The 22,186-nt window shown below is 42.1% G+C and overlaps 2 protein-coding genes across 3 annotated transcripts; both read left to right on the forward strand.

Moving 5' to 3' along the window:
- Position 1: 1 nt before the first annotated feature.
- On the forward strand, positions 2-8,415 carry SHPK (sedoheptulokinase). The gene is made up of 7 exons (XM_021524914.3): positions 2-492; positions 1,664-1,805; positions 4,123-4,306; positions 5,474-5,626; positions 6,678-6,853; positions 6,958-7,158; positions 7,998-8,415. Exons 1-7 carry the CDS (start codon positions 334-336, stop codon positions 8,390-8,392), a joined length of 1,410 nt encoding a protein of 469 aa, XP_021380589.2. The 5' UTR covers positions 2-333; the 3' UTR covers positions 8,393-8,415.
- Positions 8,416-21,301, forward strand: LOC110467684 (transient receptor potential cation channel subfamily V member 1). Of its 2 annotated transcripts, none has more exons than XM_077787547.1 (17): positions 8,416-10,340; positions 10,971-11,001; positions 12,490-12,805; positions 13,339-13,505; positions 13,793-13,945; positions 14,314-14,454; positions 14,925-15,223; positions 15,812-15,988; positions 16,191-16,355; positions 16,598-16,693; positions 17,006-17,076; positions 17,464-17,629; positions 18,337-18,403; positions 18,815-19,131; positions 19,704-19,831; positions 20,064-20,179; positions 20,622-21,301. In XM_077787547.1, exons 3-17 carry the CDS (start codon positions 12,504-12,506, stop codon positions 20,789-20,791), a joined length of 2,535 nt encoding a protein of 844 aa, XP_077643673.1. In that variant the 5' UTR covers positions 8,416-10,340; positions 10,971-11,001; positions 12,490-12,503; the 3' UTR covers positions 20,792-21,301. The 2 variants fall into 2 exon arrangements, with proteins under 2 accessions (XP_077643673.1, XP_077643674.1); XM_077787548.1 differs by lacking the exon at positions 10,971-11,001 and adding an exon at positions 11,062-11,170.
- Positions 21,302-22,186: the final 885 nt, after the last annotated feature.

The following is a 22,186-nucleotide window of genomic DNA, read 5'->3' on the forward strand; positions in this document are numbered from 1 at the left end:
ATCTTGGGTGTGGCGGAGCGGGTCCGTGATGGGGGCAGAGCTGTGACGGGACAGGGCGGACTCGGCGCCGCGCTGGTTTGGTTTTGATAGAAAGCGTGGCTTAAAGCAGCGCAGGTCAGCCGGGGAAGGGGCGGATTGTCGCTGTCACAGTGGAGGGAGAGTGGCCGGGCAGCGCTGAGGGCAGGGAAGCACCTTCAGCCTGAGGGCGAAGTGCAGGTCGCGCTGCTGCCCCGTCCCTGCGAGCTCGCAGCGCGGCACCGGGAGCCGTGTGGGGCTCGGCTTGGTGGGTGTTGTTCCGCCTGTCTGTGCCCTCAGGGTGACAGCCATCCCCTGATGGCCTCGGCGGGGCCCACCTGTGTGCTGGGCATTGACCTGGGCACGACGTCGGTGAAGGCAGCGCTGGTGACAGGGACAGAGCGAGGGCTGGCGCTGGCGCACAGCTGCTCCAGGGAGACGCAGGCACACAGCGATAGCCCGGGAGCTGCACCGCAGGTAAGGGCTGCCAGGGAGTGCCGAGGGAAATTGCAGGACACTGGCATTGCCTTGCAGTGGTTTGGTTGTTTGGTACGTTGGGCAGGGTGCGGTGGCTTTCCTGGATTGTTTTTGGTGCCTAGATTGGCAGCATGTGTCTGGATATCAAAAAGCAGAATTAAAACACGCCCGGCTCAACCTTCAATGAAGTCAAGCAGAGCTGCTCGACTTAAGAAGGACCTAGGTTTTGAAAAATGGCCTAAGATGCTCTGAAACTATTCTCCCATGAGCCACCACCTTATTTTTGACACTCCCAGTCAGGAAACAGCTACCACTTGCCAACTGGAAGGGTATTTTTTTTTTTGCACTTCATGGTGAGGTGGAATCATAACTGGAAACTCCCTGTGGAAATAACCAGGAACAAGTACTCCTGTTAAAGATCTTTACATCCATTGTGTTGGTCAATCTAAAAAAAGATTAATCAAAATCATAAAAAATGTGCACCGTTTCTGATACCAAGGATACCAAACAGGCCAACCCTCCTCCTGCCAATTTATGCAGCCTGAAGTACCTATGCACGAAGTTCACATTTATTTGTAGACTCTGTTGCAATAGTTCTGTAATCTTCATACTGGTCTGGCACAAAGTAACCTGAACCTTTGAAAGTGTGAAAGCTTCTCCTGGGGAACAGTTAGGTCAATTTGCTGGGCGGTTCTCGGAATAGAACATCGAGAAATGAAGTATCAGCATCATCAAAATCATCACTGAGTAAACAGGGAGGAGCTTTAGGAGAGGCAGGGGAGACTGCACACGTGTCAGAACACATGGATAATTCTCTTTGTGAGGAAAATGAAGAGCAGTAGATAAGGTGAATTAATGAAAGCTTGTAGTGAGAAGTCATGGATTTTTTTTTTTAATTATTGAGTGTGGTTATTAAGGAAATTTAAAATTATTTGGCCTTCAGTTTAAGAGGTTCAACTTGATGGTATTGATTTTTAGTTTTTGTGGGTTTGCGGGTTTTTTTTGCAATTTTTCTTTTCTTGTTAGACTTTAGTAGTGAATATTACTCTAATAAATGCTATTAAAATAAATGAATTCTGTGCTTCACTTCTGACTAAAGCAGCCTTGTTTAATAAACACACTGAGTGCATCCTAATGGCTTCATGCTCAGGATAGTGCTTTGTGATTGCAGGGAATGGAGCAGGATGTCCAGAAAATCGTAAGAGCATTGAATGAATGCCTTGCTGCACTGCCTCAGCAGCAGCTTCAGCAAGTCACCCACATTGGTATTTCTGGACAAATGCATGGGGTTGTGTTTTGGAAAAGTGATAAAGGTAACATTCATTCTTTAACATTCCTGCTCAGAGTATTATGATGCAGAAATTTAAATTGTAACAGGGAAGTGATTCTGTGATTAAACTGCTGCTTCACTTTGGTCTTCTCTAAAACAGAATTAACAGAAGATCTCTTATGGGAATTTTCCTTTTTTTTTTTTTCACTGAAATTTCAGCTACTCACTATAGTTAATGATAAAGGATTTAGCCTAATGGCATCCCTGCAGATTCAGCAGAATTATTAATATAAAGGAGGAATAGAATATTTGTGCCTTGTTAATTGTTTCTCCATCACATGCTATCTGCTGTCCTTTGAAAGAACTTCCTCATCACGTGAACAACTTGCAAGGGGATTTTATTCACCTCATAAAACCCTTACCTAGTTGCTGTCCAGCATCTCAATAACTCTGTTTTTTCCCCCAAAATCCCAAGACTTTTTTTTTTTTCCTAGCAAGTCATGCATAGATGTCATGCTGCATTCATTTTGTTGCTTATGCTTCTGTTATTAGGAGCTGAGAAAGGATGTGGTCAGGATTGTGGATGCTCAACTACTTGCCAAGATCTCAGAAACAAGTCAGCTGCAGTGAGGTAGTCATGTGGGGCTTGGTTGTGCAAACACCCAGATAATCCTTGTGATAGTGAGGATATTTGAAGAATCCAGGCCTTGGATTGCCAGCCCTGTGAGATAGGGATGGATTATCTTCTTGGCTAATGCTTTATAGACCTCCTGAAGTCTAAGGCTTCCAGAATGTGGGTCTGTGTTTTCTTTCACTTAACCCTGTCATGTGATCATCTGGACAATTGTACAAGCCTTATTATAGCAGGAGTTATGCAGATGAAGTAAACCACAGAGCAGATTTCCCAAAAGTGCTGGTCACTGCTGGTCAGAAGTTGTCAAGGTCTTAATTGCTTGAAGAGGCACTGTACTATTAATTACTGGCTGTAATTTTACATTAAGTACTAAAAATGATTAGAAAGAAAGAAATCCAAAGGCTGATGGACTGGAGGAGCTATTGTTGCTTTCCAGCTGTCCCAGGAGCTGCATAACAAAGCCTTGTGTATTTGTGGGCACAGATTCTTATGTCATAGTGGTAAATATTTTATGTTCTAAAGCCACATGCCACTTTAGTTTCATTTCTATCAAGTGAAAGAGGGTGTTTGCTCTCATTTGTTTTGAGTGGACTAAGTGAATCCAGGACCTTTGGGATACAAATAAAAATTTTAACAGTGTCCTTTAGGGTTTGATTTATGACTAATAATATTTCTTAGAATCCATTTAAAACAAGAAAAGCAAGCCAATTAGAAATTCAGTTCAAACAGATTTGATAGAACAGGGAATTGAGGAAACAAGCAAAAGTATGTGCTTTATTTTGCATGTTTCTCATGACACCTCCCAGCCTTCAGGGCTGCTTTTTACTGTGTGAGTGTGACTTCCAAGCCCTGTATCCAACCCAAGAATTACAATTTTTTGCCATACTTGTGTGAGTCAGGAAGCTGATTATCTTCTCTTGGCTTTCTGCTCCCTGGCCAAAACCCAAGAGTTTGCCTCAGTTGCAGAGTGAGTGACCTGTCCTGTCCCTGCCCTGTGTCCAGAGATGGCCTGGGAGAGGTCAGAGCTGTGTCCTGGAATGTGCAGGCAAACAGTGCTTGAGCCCAGCCTCTCCTCTTCAATGAAAGAATGTGAAGGTTTCCTCAAAGGTGTGGTGTTCTCTGCTCAAAAGGAGCGTGCTGGGCTGGGAAACTGAATTAAACTCTGAATTAAACCCTGTCCTACCTTTGGTGAAGCTGTGTTGTGTATTACATGAGGATTTTACTCTTAAGCACTTTGCAGTGCACTGCTTAATACTCACAGATGCAGGTTTCTTGTTGCTTGGGCTCCAGAGGTGATGCAGCTTTGTGGTGTCCATCCTGAGCAGTTCATTACTGAGGCAGCATTCTCCAGGTGGTGATGTGGCACATCCCGGCTGAGGTTTTTATGTGAGATCTGCCATGCCAGCTCCTCACCATAGCAGACTGTGGTTGTTTTGTTGTTTTTTTTTCCATGGTTTTTTTGAGGCTTACCTGTTATTTAAGTTGTATCTTTAATATCTCTCTTCAAGAGAAGGAAGGTTTTGGATACCATTCTCTGTGTTCCAAAGGATAATTTGCATTATGATATTATCTAGGGCTAGAAACAAAGACTAATTTGATTACAGTCTCTACTGGCTCTGTTTCTGATAGATTTAACAAATCATCAGGTGTGTCCAGAGATGAGGAATGCCAGACAGGCTGTGCTGCAGGTAGTCACTGGATGTCTTGGATTGTGTTTTGATTTCAGGCTGCAAGTGGTCAGAGAGTGGCACAGGCCCTGCCTTTGAGCCAGACAAGGTCAGCCACCTGGTCACCTGGCAGGATGGGCGCTGCAGCCCCACCTTCCTCACTTCCCTTCCTCTGCCTCAGTCACATGTGAGCCTGGCTACAGGATTTGGATGTGCCACAGTCTTCTGGTATTCAAAGAACAGGTACATTGCTGCTCCAAAGGCTGTATCTCATCTTGAATTTATGTGACAATTTGTATTCTTGTAGCACGTTAATGCTGCTGCAGGCTGAGGGCTGTGCTTCTCTGTAATCATAATCTTAATTAAGTAGTCAAAGAATATTTAAAATGGCAGTATTTAATATAAATTATATGCAATTAAGCATGCAAGAGTCTCTGACCTCGTAAAAATACTACAGATCACTAATAAAAGGATAAGCTTTTGACCATATAGGAAGAGAAGCTTTAAAAATCATAGAATAATTCTAGTCTGTACTATGGCTCAGAGGAGCTCTGCTAGTGCAGTTTGAGCACTGTCATTTTGCCTTGTGCTACTTTGTGGAAAGTACAGACATGCCTAAAACAGTAGCAGAGTTGCTTGGTCTGGTTGCTGCCAGATGCCAAAACAGAGTCTCTAAATTAATTTCAGTTCCTTCCTTCCTCAGACACTGAGGCAGATCCTCATGGGGTGACACATGCTCTGCTTTGTTGTGCTGCGTTTGCAGAAGATACAATTTTTCACGTATGATTTGGCATCAGAGATTTGCTCTTCAGTTTCATCCTTCTCAAAGAGCCAGGCTCTTTCTCTGCAATGAGTTCAGGTTCAATAAATGGGGAAAATTCTATTAGATCCTGTTTTTTTCCACTGTGTGTCCAGCAGATATATGGAGCATGGTGTGATCTTTAGAGCTGCATAAATCATAAGTCCAGCTGCTTTGTTTTACTTCACATTTGTTACATTTTCATTTATGTAATTTGGGGATCCCAGAGCAAGTGGGAATTTACCTATTTTTCAGTAATGCTCCAGGATCAACAAAGTGCTGTTTTATTTCACATAAACAGTTACTACTTTCCTGGTAATTTTTTCAATGCTGTGCTTTTGAACCTAGACAACCCATTCCTTAAAGCTGCCCTCTCTCCATCTTCCATCTGCAGATAAGTATTGCTGCAGCTTGGATAACAAATTCCATTTTAAAAAACCAAACCAATAAAATTCAGGTTGATCACTGAGGTGGCTGTTTGATATTTAAATGGACACATGTCTGAAGTTCCCCCTAATAATGAAAGTTGTCTTCTCTCACTGCCTTAAAGCAAAAACACCTCTTTTTTTTTTTTTTTTTTATTGTTATTTTTCAAACATGTTGGTTAAAAGTCCAGATTTTCTGAAGGCTTATGATGCAGCTGGCACCATCCAGGACTACGTGGTTGCCATGTTGTGTGACCTGAAGAAGCCACTCATGTCTGTCCAGAATGCTGCCAGCTGGGGATATTTTAACTGCAGAAACAAGAGCTGGAATACTGACATGTAAGTGCTAAGGCCATTCAGTGGGGTTTGTGCACTGCCTGTGTCAGGCAGTGTGAGCACCTCTTTGGGCCCTGACTGTTGATGTGCTACAGATAAAAAGGGATTGAAAGTTACTCCTGATCAATTGTGGCCTGTACTGAAGAGTTATTGAGAGTTTGCTCTGTTTAATCTGATAAAATCTAGCCCAGTATTTTTAAAAATACCTACAAACAGCAGAGCTGAGAGAATTATCAGGGATTCCAAGCTGTTCTCTCCCTTTCTGTGGTAGGGTGGGATGGACAAGTGCAGCCACAGCATTACCTGTGCCATGGTAAAGTTACCACTCTCTAGTTCTCTGAGCTGAGCTTCATAACTTCTAAAGACTTACTTGTGATAACACTTAAGAGCTATTAAGCTACAGGAAATCTTAGAAAGAATCAGTTTATTTATTTACTTATTTATTTTAATGATTTGCTCTTTCAGGGCTGATTGCTAAGGCCTTATATATTTCAGGGCTTAGGTTAGGCCAGGACTCCAAGTTGAAAGACCTTCTCATCAAGGTATGAAAGAGTGACAGAAATTTGCATTTTGCTGACTGAACTGAACTGTTACTAATGTGGTGGTGTTGCTGTAGCATCTGCAGCTGATTGTGTAAGGAGTTTGTTAAACTTAACTCTTCATGGTTTTGTTGTGAACTACTAATTGCATGACAACTGAAGTTCTGCGACACTTAGCTGCATTTTTTGCTGGTTTTGTGATTGTCCCTTCACCCTGGACCTGGTTGTCCATATGGCATCAGTAGGTTAAACTTGCTGAACATGCAATGTATAATCTCAGTGCTCAGATTGCCTAGAAGGAAAACCTCTTCATTCTTCCAGACTGGTTTACCCAGCCCACTGGATTGGAATGCTGCCCCTGTGCAAGACGAAGCTTTCCAAACTGGTGAAAGCATCCATAAATCCAGCAGCCACAAATGTGTGGCCAGGTTCATCTGTGACTTCAAAGACTTTTTTTGTAGTAATGCCACACATTCTCAAACTGCTTTATTCCAATAATGTTGTTCTGCTTCCAGATTGAAAAAGTCCAGCTTTCCTGTCCACTTGCTTCCAGAGGTGGGAGACCCGGGCAGTATTGCAGGCAGGACAACCTGTGCATGGCATGGAATACCCAAAGGAGCAAAAGTGGGAATTGCTCTGGGAGATTTCCAGTGCTCTGTTTATTCCTGTCTGACTGAGAGGACTGATGCAGGTATGGTCATTTTGGTATCTAATTTGTTTTTCTCGTTGTTCTCCTTCAGGGTAGCTTAGTAAAACACTGATTTTTTTTTTTTTCTTTTTTGGTGCATGTTTTAGTTCTTAATATCAGCACCTCTGCTCAGCTGACCATCTCAATGCCCCTGGGTTTCCAGCCTCCAGAAGCACCAGATCCTTCCTCAGCTGTCACTTATTTTCCCTACTTCAATGGTGACTACTTGGCAGTGGCAGCATCACTCAATGGAGGGAATGTGCTTGCAACTTTTGTGGGAATGGTGGCACAGTGGGCACAAGAGCTGGGTAAGTCATTTCAAGGAGAGTTGAAGCACAAAACTGAGGTTGATCATCAAGGTAAAAGGAAGCTGAATCAAAGGGACAAGCCCAGAGCTGTTCCATCATGCCATAATGGGAACAAGGTTGTAATTCCTGGGTCATGCTTCCCAGATCTCTGGAATTTCCTGCTGAAGCTTTTGAACATGCTGGGACATTCATGCTTGGACTCCACATTCATATTCCCTCTAGGCCTTCTTTAGTTTCAAGCACAGAATTATTTGGTGCAAGTTGGTTTTCAAAAGGCAAGGTTGGCAGATTTGAGGGCAGCAGCCTATAATTCTGTGTGACTGCAGTCCAAAGGAGTCCTTTTGGTGCATATGTTGAAGCACTAATGGATTTTAAGGCTCAAACTCATGGAATATCTTTTAAGTGCTTTAAGATAGTGTTGACAGGTTTTTTAATAATCTCTTGGGTTTTGCACTACAGAAATCAGCTCTGAAATTGTTCTTTCATTAAGTGCTCGAGGAGAATGTTGCATTCACATGGAATCCAGCCACTGAAGCTGAGCCCTGCTGTTAGTCCCTTTAAAGACATTGTTTTGTGGAACAGAACAGGCAATGAGGGGTAGCTGTTACTGTCAGGAAAGGCAGTTGCTGTAATCATAAAACATTTCTGCTATTGCACATTCTGGATCCAGTTGGATGGGAGAATTATGGTTCATAATCTTGGACACACAATTACCTTTGGGGCACAGAAAAAGATACCCAATAATTTGCTGAACAGGTGTATCAGTTATCTGTTGAGTGTCCACATGTGAGATACACCAGGCCTTTTCACATTGGTAACAAGATATTTCCCATCTGCAGGATTTCAGGTGCAGGAATCTGCCATCTACCCAAGGATAATCCAAGCAGCCTTGGCCCAAAAGCACAGCAAGCTCTCAGTCCACCCAACCATATTTGGAGAGAGACACCTTCCTGAGCTGCTGGCATCAGTGAGCAGCATTGGTGCCTCTGAGCTGTCCCTGGGCCATGTCACCAGAGCCCTGTGCCGTGGCCTCGTGGAGAACCTGTGCTCCATGTTACCTGTGCAGCACCTGGAGGAGCTGGGGGTCAGGAGGGTCCTGGGCAGTGGCAGTGCCCTTGCCAGGAACGAGGTGCTGAGGCAGGAAGTGGAGAGGATTTTTCCATTCCCTGTGGTTTACGGGAAGGATGTGGATGCTGCTGTAGGGGCAGCTATGGTGATGTTCCATAGTAAATAAAGTCATTATTTGGAATGGCCTGAGATGCAGCTTCTGTTTTTTTTCACTTTATTCCACAAGCACTCTCGCTCGTTAACGGTGGGACAAAACCCCTGCATTTAATGTCTGCTTCTCCTGGGTCTGCACATTTTGTTGCTCTGTCATTCCCATTTGTGAAATGAGAAGTAATTATCACATTAAATTTATCTGAGTGACTGGGAAAGATCCATTAACTTTCTGCATAAAAAGACACTTCTTGCAAGGCTCATTTTCCTGGTAGGAAATATGTTGGAAAGGGTTGGGAGAAATGAGCTGCTGTCTGTAACTTGGTCTGATGCTTTTGTGCACTCCCTTAATTTTCCAAGTTTTATCCCCTAATCTATGCTCTTAAAAATTCTTTATTCTCCTAGTCTTTATTTTATTTTTTATTAAAACATATAAATATTGTAATGGTAAAACATTTATACTTTTCTGTCTACATGTATGTTTATTTTGCTCAAATGACATTGGGAAGCAAGTAAGATGGTTCATGTTATCTGCATACAGTTTCATTCCTAGGAAGTACATCTTTCCACTGGGATATGGACATGGAATCCTCTCTTGCTCATTAGCAACATCAGGATTGACATTTTTATGGTGAGAAAGCTGTGCTGAGTTCTGAGATCTTAATTACAGAAATGGCTTCATTTCCATTCTTGTCATGTTTAGGGAACTGTTGGCATGTTACAGAGAAAATGTAGACGAAAGGTGCTGGAAAAAGACTGAATTTGTTATGTGTTGTTTTCCCTCTTGCATTATTATAAATATATTTTTATCAGCAAATCTGCTTTCATTTTTATTGAATAACAGGCAAGAGCTGATGATGCTGTTGCATCAAAAGCCTTTGCAGAATTTCAGGTGCTGCTGAGGATCTACCTATTGGTAATCTATATTTATGCATTAATAAAGAGCCTTGTTACTTTGAGTACCAGAGATCTAAGGAGTATAATTAGTTTGCTATTAAATAGGTAAATACATAATTCTTTTATGTGTTCATGGATAGATGGCAAGACTAGAGAGACAGTCACCTTTTACAAAACCAAAGACTGATAATCTCAGGAAGTTGGGGGGTTGCTCACAGCCTAACAGCCTCTGGAAAAGCTGTTTCTGTATACTAATTTCTGTCAAAAAGATCTTATGTAAATTATATATTTAGCAATATATGACACAGCTCTGAATTTCTGAGGGTGTTAGATCCATCCAGGATTAGATAAGTTGGGTTTTTTTTCCTCAGAACACTAATACTTAGAGTCTCACTGTTACATATATGTATAATTTAAGTAAAACATAGGAGAGACATGAAACAATAAAAAAGCTTTAGGATTTGCTGGTTCTTCGTCAACTCTGTTCTGAATCAGCTTATTGTTGAAATATTTATCTTTAAATCAACCACCCAAGAAAGGTGTCCAGAAAGGTGATTGTGGCATATTTTACAAAGTTTTGTAAATTGAATTGAAATTCAAGAATTGAAACAGTGACCCCCAGAAACAATTGCTATCTGGTGGTTTGGATACTGTTGTTTTTTGGTTTTGTTTTTTATTTTTGCAAACTTGAGTGTATTTATGAAGAGGAAATCTGGAGAAGAATATCCATTACTAAATGCAATTAAAGGGGAGGGAAAAACAACAGCAACTTACTGCAATTCTTGTAAAGAGCTTTGCTAAACCTCTGGGAATAGAAGCCACTGATGCTTCTGTTTCCAGAATTGTTCTTAATTATTTTATTGCTGTATTCTCTGTTTTTCCAGTGAACTTCCCTTGGTTCTAAAAATCATCACATTTTGCGACAAATGAAGTGGAGAAGCAGACTCTGAGGGCTTTGCAGTCCAGGCACCTTGGAGGAGGAATATCTGGCACCAAATTTGTGTAGATCAGTGGGTGTTTACTGAGACTGGACTATTTTTCAGAAGACAGGACTTTTGTCAATATTTGTAAGTGCTGCATGTATATTTGAAAAGCATGGCTGGTTATTTTAAAACTGTTATTTGTGATGTGGCAAGGCATTCTATCAAAAATATTTCCTTGTTTGTTGTATCAAACTTCTGTGGGTTTCAAAGAGGTCAAGTATGTTGTGCATTTTTAAAACTAGATAAGGCTTATTGGGTTTTTTTTTATAATCCTTCCACAGATTTGTGAAGGCTCTTTCCCTTGCAAATTCATTGTCATGAGGAAATGCAGCTTTGTCTTCATTATCAAATATATTACCAGGGTTTAAAAAGGAAAGCATGTATGAAGTAGGTTTGAGCAATTGCCAGGGAGACAGGATTGAGCTTATTCTGCACATTTGTATTTATTTTGTGGAAGATAATTGTTTGTGTGTTCTGTAGCCACTCACTTATGCTTTTGGCTCAATCTACATGAGTTTAAACAGACAAAAAATTAAAATTATACATGACTATATTCCCACTGTATTTTTTCTACATTTTATAGAACTGTTTTTATTCCTTTTTCACTGTAGTAAGAGTTCTTCTATAATTTTAATGTCTTGTTCCAAATATAAATATTTTTATTTCTTATTTATAGGACAATTGAGTTAATAAGATATTATGTTATTCTTTCAGGGTGATTCTAAGGAGACAAAGAACTTGAAGGGTGAGCAAGTTAAATTGCAGTCATTAGTATTTTATCTGTGCTATTCTGGTTTGCTTCCAGGAACCCTAAAGATGCCAGTTTGCAAATTGATATTTTCTTTACGTGTATATTTTACAAAATTATAGAAAATGCAAAGGATAATTTTCCTGTCCTGCTTTCACAGAAAAATGTAAGTGACCCATGATGTAACTATTAATTATTCCCACAGAACTGAAAATCTAGCTTTAATGCAGGTTTGCACACAACCCTCAGAATGTTTCTCTTGTGAAGAGAAACAAGAAACAACCTTGAAGTGTGTTCACAATGTTGTTTTCACACTGACTGTACAGAGAAAATTAGTGACCACTCTAATGTGGTTTATAATTTGAGGCTTTTTAAAGATTTAGTGACATTCCTGTGCTCAGAGCTGTAGGATTTCCAAGCAATGTAGGGTTTCAGAGCGTGTCTCTAAGCCAGCTGTGCAGCAGTTCAGATGTGATGTGTTCCTGTCTCCACTGCTGGAATTCCAGGATATTTTGCATTCAGTGGCATGAAGATAATATTTGTCTGATTAAAACAGGTTGATAAGAAACCAAACCAAAAAAGGCGACCTGTGCTATCTTCAGCAGAGTGTGTTATCTGTGAGGGTGGGGAGGCCCTGGCACAGGGTGCCCAGAGAAGCTGTGGCTGCCCCATCCCTGGAAGCGTCTAAGGCCAGGTTGGCCAGGGCTTGGAGCAACTTGGGATAGTGGAAGGTGTCCCTGGCTATGGCAGAGGGGTGGAATGAGATGAGTTTTAAGGTTTCTTCCCACCTAAAGCATTCTCTGATTGTGTTATTTATTGCTTGTGTCAGGTTCTGTGTGCTTGTGAATCAGACAAGATCAGCTGTGTGGTTGTTCTTATCTGTGGTAACCTCTTCTCTCTGTTTTTGTGCCTCATGGCTGAGGTGACACTCACCTCTCAAGGATCACACACTCCACTTTCCATCAGGCACTGCCATAACTCTGGCAAAGCCCTTAAGGATCATTTTCCTGGGTGCAGGAAGCCCTCTGTGCTCAGCATGCCAGAGATCAGGTTATTTTTCACATCCCTGATAGAATCATGAGAATGGTTTGTGGCACAAACCAGTCAGAAAGTAGAGAAGAGAAATAGAGATTTTTGGGGTTTGAGGTTGTTCAGGCTTTAGCAATGACTGGAGGATGAGGCAGTGGTTTTAAGCAGAGGTAGCTGAGGCTCAGCTCTGCAGTGAAATGAACAGGAAGCTCTGGGATGCTCTGGTTTGCTTTTTCAATTCTGGAATGGGTAAGGGCAGTGGGAACAGGAACAAATGGAATAAAGACCCTATTAAACTGTTCTGGCTGTGGGCACAGTGAGAATGTGTCCATCTGCCTCATTTCTGGGATGAGAGCAACCAATCCACTCCCTGCTCTTTCTGGAAAATATTCCTAGGCTAAAGGGACTCATGGCCTTGTAAGTGCTGACTTGAGTTGTTTGTGTCTTTCCTCACAGGCTGCTGGTTCATCATGTCCTCCATTCTTGGGAAGATGAAGAAGTTTGGCAGTTTTGACATGGAGGAGTCTGAAGTGACGGATGAACACACGGATGGGGAGGACTCTGTCCAGGAAACCTCTGACAACCCCCAGGGCCCACTCAGCTCCAGGGTGCAGCCACCCAAAAGCAACATTTTTGCAAGACGGGGCCGCTTTGTGATGGGGGACAGTGACAAGGACATGGCTCCCATGGATTCCTTCTGCCAGATGGATCACCTGACAGCTCCGTCTGTCATCAAATTCCATGTGAATTTGGAGAGAGGCAAGCTTCACAAGTAAGTTAGCCTGGTGGGATTTGGTTGTAATGAGTAGTTTGACAACTGCAGGCCATGGTTCTTAGAGCAGCATTTGTTTTCTCCACTTGAGTATGACCATTTTTTCAGTTTCAGTGTTTTCTATGCCAAATTAAGGAGTGTTTAAACTGAAAGTGACAAGTATTATTGTCTCTTGGCATCTCTAAAAATCTCTATCTCCATGGATATTATGCCCAAAATTGGCAGTAGGCCTCAGTTCACTTGCTTGAGGCTGCTCAGTGAATGGACATAGTTCAGAGTGAGAACAAGGGATTGCCTGGCTCCAGGCTTGCACTTACACTGCCAAGCTTCAATGCCTCTTTGATCACTTGTTCTCAGCTTTTCAGCAACAGAATTGTAATTTTATCAGGAGAGTTGCTTGCACACTTTGTTCTTTTAGTCTTTGCAGATGTACCTATTCTAATCTGCAGTGTTTACTACTTCACCTGAGCAAACGAAGAACAGTGTTCTGGTAGTTGATCTGACTTTAGGTAACTGACGTTTCCCCTTGCTAGGCTCCTATCTACAGATTCCATCACAGGCTGCTCAGAAAAAGCTTTCAGATTTTACGACCGCAGAAGGATCTTTGATGCTGTAGCCCAAGGCAACACAAAGGACCTCAGTGACCTACTTCTCTACCTTAATAGAACCTTCAAGCATCTCACAGATGAGGAGTTCAAAGGTATCCTTTAGTGTCACATACCTTGAGTTGCCTTCTTCTTCCTCCAGTAGTCCTCCTGAGATGAAAATAAAAAATGATGATTATGTTACATGTCTGCAGGAGGTCCTTTAATAGCCCTATTGATTGGGCAACCCATTGATTGGAAGGTTACAGGAGCTGAAATTTTCTGTGAAACACTAAATGAGGTTTCTTGTCTTTTGAAAAGAACCTCATTAATTCCTGCTTGTCTGGGTATAGATGGTGGGTTTGTAATGACTTCTATATACCTGCAATTTTTTGTTTTACAGAGCCTGAAACTGGCAAAACCTGTTTACTGAAAGCCATGCTGAATCTGCATGATGGGAAAAATGATACCATTCCCTTGCTGCTGGATATTGCAAGGAAAACTGGAACTCTGAAAGAGTTTGTCAATGCAGAATATACTGACAACTACTACAAGGGTAAGAGGAAACAGCTGCTGCAGTGAATGCTTAGGGTGCTCAGACTGAAATGGGGTCAGGCAGGGTTCTCAAAGTCCTGTGCATGAGGCCTTATGCACCCCAAAGTTCTGGTGTGTGATTGCCAGTCTGTGGATTTGTGCTGGGGCTGTGCCCCGTTAGGTACAATATTCTGCCATTTTTGATATACAGTGATTTAATGACTTGCATTTGCTGTTTGTGTGGGTTCTTTTCCTGTTCAGTTGTAGAGCTTTTTAGCCTGCAGAGCTCTCAGTTCCAGCATCTTACATGGAGCTGAGGGAATTGCAGTGCTGGAAGCTCTCAGTCTGTACTAAATGCTGAGGATTTCTCTCTGATGAGTGTCTCTGTAGGCCAGACTGCTCTTCACATTGCCATCGAGAGGAGGAACATGTACCTGGTGAAGCTCCTGGTCCAGAATGGAGCAGATGTTCATGCCAGAGCCTGTGGGGAGTTCTTCAGGAAAATCAAAGGGAAATCTGGCTTTTATTTTGGTAGGAGTGAGCACAGTGTGATCTTTATTGATTGAGTTGTCCTAGCAGCATCCCAGATACAAGCTGTTAAATAATCCTGTTTATGTGGGACTGGAGGCTTAGAAGTACCAGATGGGCTGTTCCACCTTTAGGCCAAATAGTTCCTCCCAAAGACTGAGCTTATAAAGAAACAGTTGGTAGCTGATGGTGTTCAGTGGGAGCCTGGTGTCAGCTTTCCTTTGTTCTCTGAGCACTGTATCCTTTGTAACCTGCTCCTGTCCTGGCAGGTTTTTTTTTTTTAAGCATCTGTGTTTCTGTGATGTAGTTAAACTAAAGAAAGCCTGTTTTAACAGCTATCACAAGAACTGGTGCTGTTCCAGACTGAGAAATTAATATTTTCTCATGGTGAAAGATGAAAACAATGTGATGTTTCTGTTTATGCACCTCTAGTACTGGGCTTTCTGACCACTCCTTCCCATTGCTTGCCACAGGAGAGCTGCCTTTGTCCCTGGCTGCCTGCACCAACCAGCTCTGCATTGTGAAATTCCTCCTGGAGAATCCCTACCAGGCAGCCAACATCACTGCTGAAGATTCCATGGGCAACATGGTCCTGCACACACTGGTGGAGATTGCAGATAACACCAAGGATAACACCAAGTTTGTAACCAAGATGTATAATAACATCTTGATCCTTGGTGCCAAAATTAATCCCATCCTCAAGCTGGAAGAACTCACCAACAAGAAAGGGCTGACTCCTTTAACTCTGGCAGCCAAAACAGGGAAGATAGGGGTAGGTGAACAAAGGTGTTTGACTGCCCCATTGCTGTATCATATTATAGAGAGAACATGTAAAACATTGATGCAGAATGGTTTTTAGGACTTCATTATTGAAGCTTTTTAGTTAAGAGGAACTGATGCTGTAGTTTAACTGCACAGTCCTTAAAGGCTACAAAGTGTGAGTGTGTCTGTTCTCAGCTGGTTTATTCACTGGTATGCAAGGCAGCCCCAGAGGAAACAGAAAGTGGGTCTCTGATATCATCTGAACCACTGGAGCTCTTTTATTTCAGATTGGCTGATGTAACTCACCTTCTGGCAGTTCCCATTCAAAGTGACTGCTCAGAGATGTGTAACATCTCTGCTTTTCTCTTGCAGTTTTGAAACAAATAATTCCAAGTTGTAAGACGTGTTCTTATTTCCCGTCTCCCATCACACAGTGAGAAAATAAACTGTTTATTTCAGACTGTGATCTCTGCAGTGCTCCAGTGGTTTGGCTTCAGTTGAACTAGGGAGAAATTACCCTTCCTGTGTTGTGGAGAGGCTGAGGAATGAGGAGTCCATTAGCACTGAAATGTTGGTTGTATTGTTCTTTTGCAATTAGATTTTCGCTTACATCCTCAGACGGGAGATCAAAGACCCTGAGTGCAGACACTTGTCCAGGAAGTTCACTGAATGGGCCTATGGACCTGTCCACTCCTCTCTTTATGACCTGTCCTGTATAGACACCTGTGAGAAAAACTCAGTGCTTGAGATCCTTGCCTACAGCAGTGAGACACCAGTGAGTACTGCACCTCCTTGGCTGGGGAGAGCTTCATGTTCCACACAGAGCATCTTTTTTTTTCATTTCCATGAAACAGTGACCTCCCACCCTGAACTTAAGGGAGCTAGAGGGGTCATTTGCTGAACATTTATAGAATATGGGTTTTTCAAAGTCCAGTATATTCTGGTTCTAGCAAAATTCTCCTTTTGCTCCTGCACAGAACCGCCACGAGATGCTGCTGGTGGAACCCCTTAACAGGCTGCTGCAAGACAAGTGGGACCGCTTTGTCAAGCACTTGTTTTACTTCAACTTCTTTGTCTACACCATGCACATCACCATCCTCACTGCAGCTGCTTACTACAGACCTGTACAGAAGAATGAAAAGGTACATTACCCCCGTCTTGTGTCAGGAGGACCACCCACTGCATGATATCCCAGTTTGAATGTGTGCCCTTAGCATCCAAATTTTCCCCTTTCCTAAAGGCAGGAGAGAGTTTTGACCCTGCTTACTTTCCAGTCTTGCCCTCTTGCTGCAGCTCACTGAGAAACTTAACTATTTCCTGTTCTCCCAGAAATGGAGTTGGCTTCCAGTTCTGCTGAACGTAGTTATTTTTCTGTCTTCTACAGCCTCCCTTCACCTTTGGTTACAGCACTGGGGAATATTTTCGAGTAACTGGAGAGATCCTGAGTGTACTGGGAGGCCTTTATTTTTTTTTCAGAGGGGTAAGATATTTGAAAATTTTCCTTTTGCTGTTTGGGTGGGTGTAGGAGAGAATCAAACATGCTTTTCCTATTAATGAGCATTGGCTGCTTAGAGAATCCATGTTGTAGTCAAGAGGAGCAAGTGATTTTCCTTGACCTGATGTTGCTGGAAGGGTGCTCCCTAGCTCTTGCACCAGTGTTGGTTTTGAGCTGTTCTTGTGAGGTGTTTTATGAGTACCATCTCCCTGATACAGGGGTGAGTGGTTAGCTAATTAATTCACAGGAGATATTAATATTTCCTTGATACAAGCCTGGTCTTTGTTCCCTTTTCAGATCCAGTATTTCGTGCAGAGGCGCCCATCACTCAGGACACTAATAGTGGATGGCTACAGTGAGGTTCTTTTGTAAGCTCCAATATCTTTGATTGCATCTCAGTGTGGGGAATCTGTAGTTGAGGCTGAAGCCACCTGTGATAAGAACTTTGCTATAATTCCCTGGTTCTTTACAGCAGAGTTGCCAGTGGATATTGTTGAACAAATGGGTCTGGATCAGTGACTTCCTGTGGAGGTAAAGGAAATTAAGTGTCTGAATGTTCAGTGTGTCGTGCAGGAGTTAGGAAGATTTCCAAGTGGGATTTACACATTGTTTATGCAGAAATCCTCTCATTGCTGAGGGAGCTTTGCCACTCCAAGGCCCTTTTTGTTCCTAGCTGGACAATCTCTTGTTCTGCTCTGTTCCCAGCACCTGTGGCCAGCTCAGCTCTCTGCATTCACACCACTCTTGTCTTCCAGCTTTGTCCACTCCCTGCTCCTGCTGAGCTCTGTGGTGCTGTACTTCTGTGGCCAGGAGCTCTACGTGGCTTCCATGGTGTTCTCCTTGGCCCTGGGCTGGACCAACATGCTCTACTACACCCGGGGCTTCCAGCAGATGGGAATTTACTCCGTCATGATCGCCAAGGTCAGTGCAGGGAGTGCCTGAGGGGGCAGCAGAGCCTCAGAGCTTCTGCCAACAGCCCCATTTCCAGGCCATGTCTGCCTCTCATATGACTCTGCTAGCCTTTGTTATTATTTTCTGAGTGAAGTAATAAAATGTAAGTGATGTAAAAAAAAACCCTTGCTCTTCATCCATATGTTTTATAGCAGTCTTGAAAGGATGATGATTTTTTTTTTTAAATTATCTGCCATGCTTCAAAATAACTATAATTGGGTAAGCATGGATGCAAGGAGGCTGAGAACAGTGCAGGCTGTTCTGATGTAAGGTGGCACAGCTTTCTACCAGCTGGAAATTTCTCCAGGTATGGATAAAATATTTCCAAACAGAGCAATTAGCTAAGAGGCAGTAGCTGGCTAATAAACCTCTCTGTGATGTAGCCAGCCAGCCCAAGAGGGCAAGAAAGATGTAACTGCCTTTATGTGGTTTGTACTCACAAAGTGGAAACTGTTCCCATGTGTATGTGTTGCATTTGTGTGTAAATTGTTCGATGGATAAGAGAAAAACATTTTCTGTATTAATGTTTATTATCTCAGCTGGATAAACAACAGTTTAATGCATGAACAGCCAGTTCAGAGCAAATGCATGTTTGAGCCAAAGCAGCATTTTCTACCAGTTTTTGTTGCAGTTTACATTCAAGTTTTAAATTTTTTTCCTCTGTTTCTATATTACAGATGATCCTTAGAGATTTGTGTCGCTTCATGTTTGTCTATCTCGTATTCCTCTTGGGATTTTCTACAGGTAATATATTCTACTTGAATTTACTTTTTTTACCTTAAAGAATTTCAGATTTTTTTTTTTAAGTTGCTTAGATTTTTTTTGTTCCCAACTAAAGACTAACAAATTAACCTAATTTAAAAAACCAAATCTCTTCAGAATAGCCATTATTTGCAGTAATTTCATATAGATTTTCACCTCTGGGTTGTAAAGCTGAATAGAAAACAGAAAACCAGTCATATGTGGAGAAAACTGAGCCAGCAACTGCTAAGAGGGTGTCAGATCTGGGGAATGTTTTATAGGGCAATTTCCCTGGGGTCAGTGTGCCGTGGAGGGAACGTGTGTTATCTCTCTGCTCCTTTTCATTGCTTGCAATGAAGTTATGATCTCAAACTCTGTTCCCATTGTGTGAATGTGATTCTCTTCTTGCCACAGCTGTGGTGACTTTGATTGAAGATGACAACGAGGGGCAGGACACAAATATCTCTGACTATGCCAGGTGCTGCCACGTGAAACGAGGCCGCACCTCCTACAACAGCCTCTACTACACCTGCCTGGAGCTCTTCAAGTTCACCATTGGCATGGGGGACCTGGAGTTCACAGAGAATTACAGGTTCAAGTCTGTGTTTGTCATCCTGCTGGTGCTCTATGTCATCCTCACCTACATCCTCCTGCTCAACATGCTCATTGCACTGATGGGGGAGACTGTCAACAAAATTGCACAGGAGAGCAAGAGCATCTGGAAACTCCAGGTGTGTTGGTTCTATGAGGCTGCTGTCCAAAAATAAAGACATGGGGAATCATAAGAGATATCAGAAAGAATCCTTAGGAGCTGGCATGTATCTAAGTAACAGGTCACTGCTTCTTTCTGATTCACCTGAACAGCTCCTAAAAAACAAGAGTATTAGCTCCTTTCCCATGTATATTTGATGTTTTGCCCAAGCAGACATTCCCAGTGTTCCATGGATGTTCAGAATACAAGAAAAGAAGTATTTTTGTAATTGGACAAAATTGTTTGGGCTCTGTATGATAGAAAATCCTGATTAGACAATGAAGAGAGAGATTATACAAGGGGAAAACCAATCTTTACCAGAATCAGTTTCTGTTTGAGGTAAGAAAGGGAACTGCATAGTTTTATTCACAAGGCAGTAATTCAGCATTTTCAGTGACATATTAACAAAGGGTGATGCTGCAGAGTTACAGTGTCTGTTCTAAGATGTTGACAATGATAAAAACTCAGGGTTTCTAAAACAAAGACACAATTCAGGATGTATTTGACTTTGACCAGCAGCCCTTCAGTGCTCTGCTTTCTTTTACCTGGCAGAGAGCCATCACAATCCTGGACATTGAGAACAGCTACTTGAACTGTCTGAGGCACTCGTTCCGCTCTGGGAAGCAAGTCCTGGTGGGGATCACACCTGATGGCCAAGATGATTACAGGTGGTGCTTCAGGTAAAAGCTTGTTTGTGTATCAAGCCAACAAGCTTTTGTAGACAACTTCAAGTATCTGGTGGTGGGAAGCAGAACTTTCCCCCTGGAGCACTAATAGTGTCTACAATGATCAGTTAGATCTTGGTTTTGGGTCAGATCTGAGGCTTGAGAGGTGACATTTTGTGGTAAAACCGATCCTGGAGTTGTCTGGTGAGCCTTAGAATAGATCTTGGGTTTGTTGTTGTCTCCCCAGGGTTGACGAAGTGAACTGGTCCACATGGAACACTAATCTGGGCATCATCAACGAAGACCCTGGGTACTCTGGGGACCTCAGACGAAATCTGAGTTTCTCCATTAAGCCTGGCAGAGGTGAGGCTTTCAGAGACCCAAATCCTGCACTCTGGTGATAGCAGCAGCATGGATTAACTGATGGAGGGCAGTCAGTGCTGTGCACTTACTGATAATGCAGTGATTGAGTTGATGGCGTTTTCAACCAGCACAAAATACAAAGGATGAAATGGGCTCATTGCTCACAGTTTGATTCTCTGGAGTAAAAACCAAGGAACTGTCTTGGAGATCCCAAGCCCCAGAGTCTGGGAGCTCAGCATCCAGCACCAAAGCATTTAACTGTGCAGTCAGTACTTGCCAGCTGAAATATGGAAAACTTGTGGAACAGGATGGGGAAGAAAACCACAAAGTCCTCTTTCCTGTTTCTCTCTTCTTCCTTCAGTAGCTTCTTGTTAAAATTACTTGTATATTTTCTTCTGTTTCTGTGGAGGGGAAAAAAATTAACCATTCCTTTCCTTTTTAGTTTCAGGAAAGAACTGGAAAACATTGGTTCCACTTCTAAAAGATGGAGAGAAGAGGAGAGAAGAACCTCACAAGCCACCAGAAGAAGTCAAATTACAACCTGTTTTGGAACCTTATTTTGAGCCAGAAGATTCTGAGGAACTGAAAGAGTCAATTCCAAAGTCAGCCTAATTTTGATTGCCTGTGCTGGTCCTCAAGCAGGACAATAGAGCACTTCATTTACAGGAACAGGGACTTCTGGGAAAAGGTCAGAGGACTTAGGGAATTACCATGTGCAAGGATTTATTTATTACACTAGTGTGCTACATAAACTATTTGTTGTTTAAGCTCATGTCTTCATGATTATTTTTTAATGCAACCTTCTGTCTGTTTTTAGAGTCTCTTGTATTAAAAAATGATTTTTGTGAGCATGCACAGGCCCTGATTTTGTGGCTTTGCTGCCTCAAAACCCAACCAACCAAATTATTATGACACTTGAAAAGCACTCATAAAAGAGCAGTAAAAGTCACCAAGGGCCCAGATAGATGTTCCTGTGGGGAAAGTTTCTTGGAAAGCAGATAAATAAATGGGGACATGGAAAGAATTAAAAAATCATTTTCTCATAACACAAGAACAAATACACTCTGAAATTTTAAAGGTTGAATAGTCAAAATCAATGAAATAAATGTTTCTTTTACACTGTCTGAGTAAACTCCAGAAATTCACAGTTATTTTACTGAAGTTAAAAGCTTAACAAAATCCCAAATTTGACATTTATTTAGATAACAGATGAACTTTGCACAAAGTAAGAGATAGTGGTTATAGAGAATATATGTTTCAAAGGTCAGATGTATAACAATGGACAACAATAATAATCTTGAAATTAGAAAGTTTTTGTTCTTGATTTTGACAGCAGCAGGGAAAAAATCTGGTGCTGAAAATCCATCTGTCTGGATCTATAAAGAGAATAAGGAAAAATATCAGAGGGAAAATAGGCAGATATTCTGAAAATACAGATGGGAGCCTTGGAAGGAGGAATGAATAAGAGGAACTTGGCATCTTCTTGAAAAGTGAGTGCGTATACAGGAGCTAAGGACAAGAAAATTTGTTTTATTGACAGCTGGCCCCATATTTCAGTGCTGGGCCATAGTGCAGCTGTGCTGGGCAAGAAAAGGTAAATGATTTTACCTTCTTTCCTTATATCCCTAAAGCACTTGGAGTAAACAGCCTTTAACAGAGTGCACACACAACTCTCTGAGTCAGCTAGGTGTTTAACCAGGGCCTTCAGCTGCTCCTGGGGCTTCACCTGAAGTACAGATCATTTTCATCAGTAAATGTAATTTTGCAGCATTTACTAAAATACTGGGACATCCACTGCTTTTAAAGAGAAGCAGACAATGTGTTTATGCACAGGCTGCCCTGTGAGATGAAATTCTGGGTTGTGTGACATCACTTCTTTTACTGGAGTCAGGATTTCTCACCATGGTCCTTTCTCTTGGGGCACTATAGAATATATTTCAAGGAAATCTTCTAACATCCAGCTGCTTTATTTGAAATAGTAGCACCATCTAGAGGACTAATAATTCT

Source organism: Lonchura striata, chromosome 20, assembly GCF_046129695.1.
Source record: "Lonchura striata isolate bLonStr1 chromosome 20, bLonStr1.mat, whole genome shotgun sequence".
Classification (NCBI taxonomy): Eukaryota; Metazoa; Chordata; class Aves; order Passeriformes; family Estrildidae; genus Lonchura; species Lonchura striata.

Bases quoted from the DNA above. Each gene is read 5' to 3' on its own strand.
- LOC110467684 (XM_077787547.1), top strand. From the start codon at position 12,504: ATGTCCTCCATTCTTGGGAAGATGAAGAAGTTTGGCAGTTTTGACATG. The intron at 13,506-13,792 runs GTATCCTTTAGT...TTTGTTTTACAG, and splicing joins CACAGATGAGGAGTTCAAAG to AGCCTGAAACTGGCAAAACC. The intron at 15,224-15,811 runs GTAGGTGAACAA...TTTTGCAATTAG, and splicing joins CCAAAACAGGGAAGATAGGG to ATTTTCGCTTACATCCTCAG.
- SHPK (XM_021524914.3), top strand. From the start codon at position 334: ATGGCCTCGGCGGGGCCCACCTGTGTGCTGGGCATTGACCTGGGCACG. The intron at 5,627-6,677 runs GTAAGTGCTAAG...TTCTGCTTCCAG, and splicing joins AAGAGCTGGAATACTGACAT to ATTGAAAAAGTCCAGCTTTC. The intron at 6,854-6,957 runs GTATGGTCATTT...TGCATGTTTTAG, and splicing joins GACTGAGAGGACTGATGCAG to TTCTTAATATCAGCACCTCT.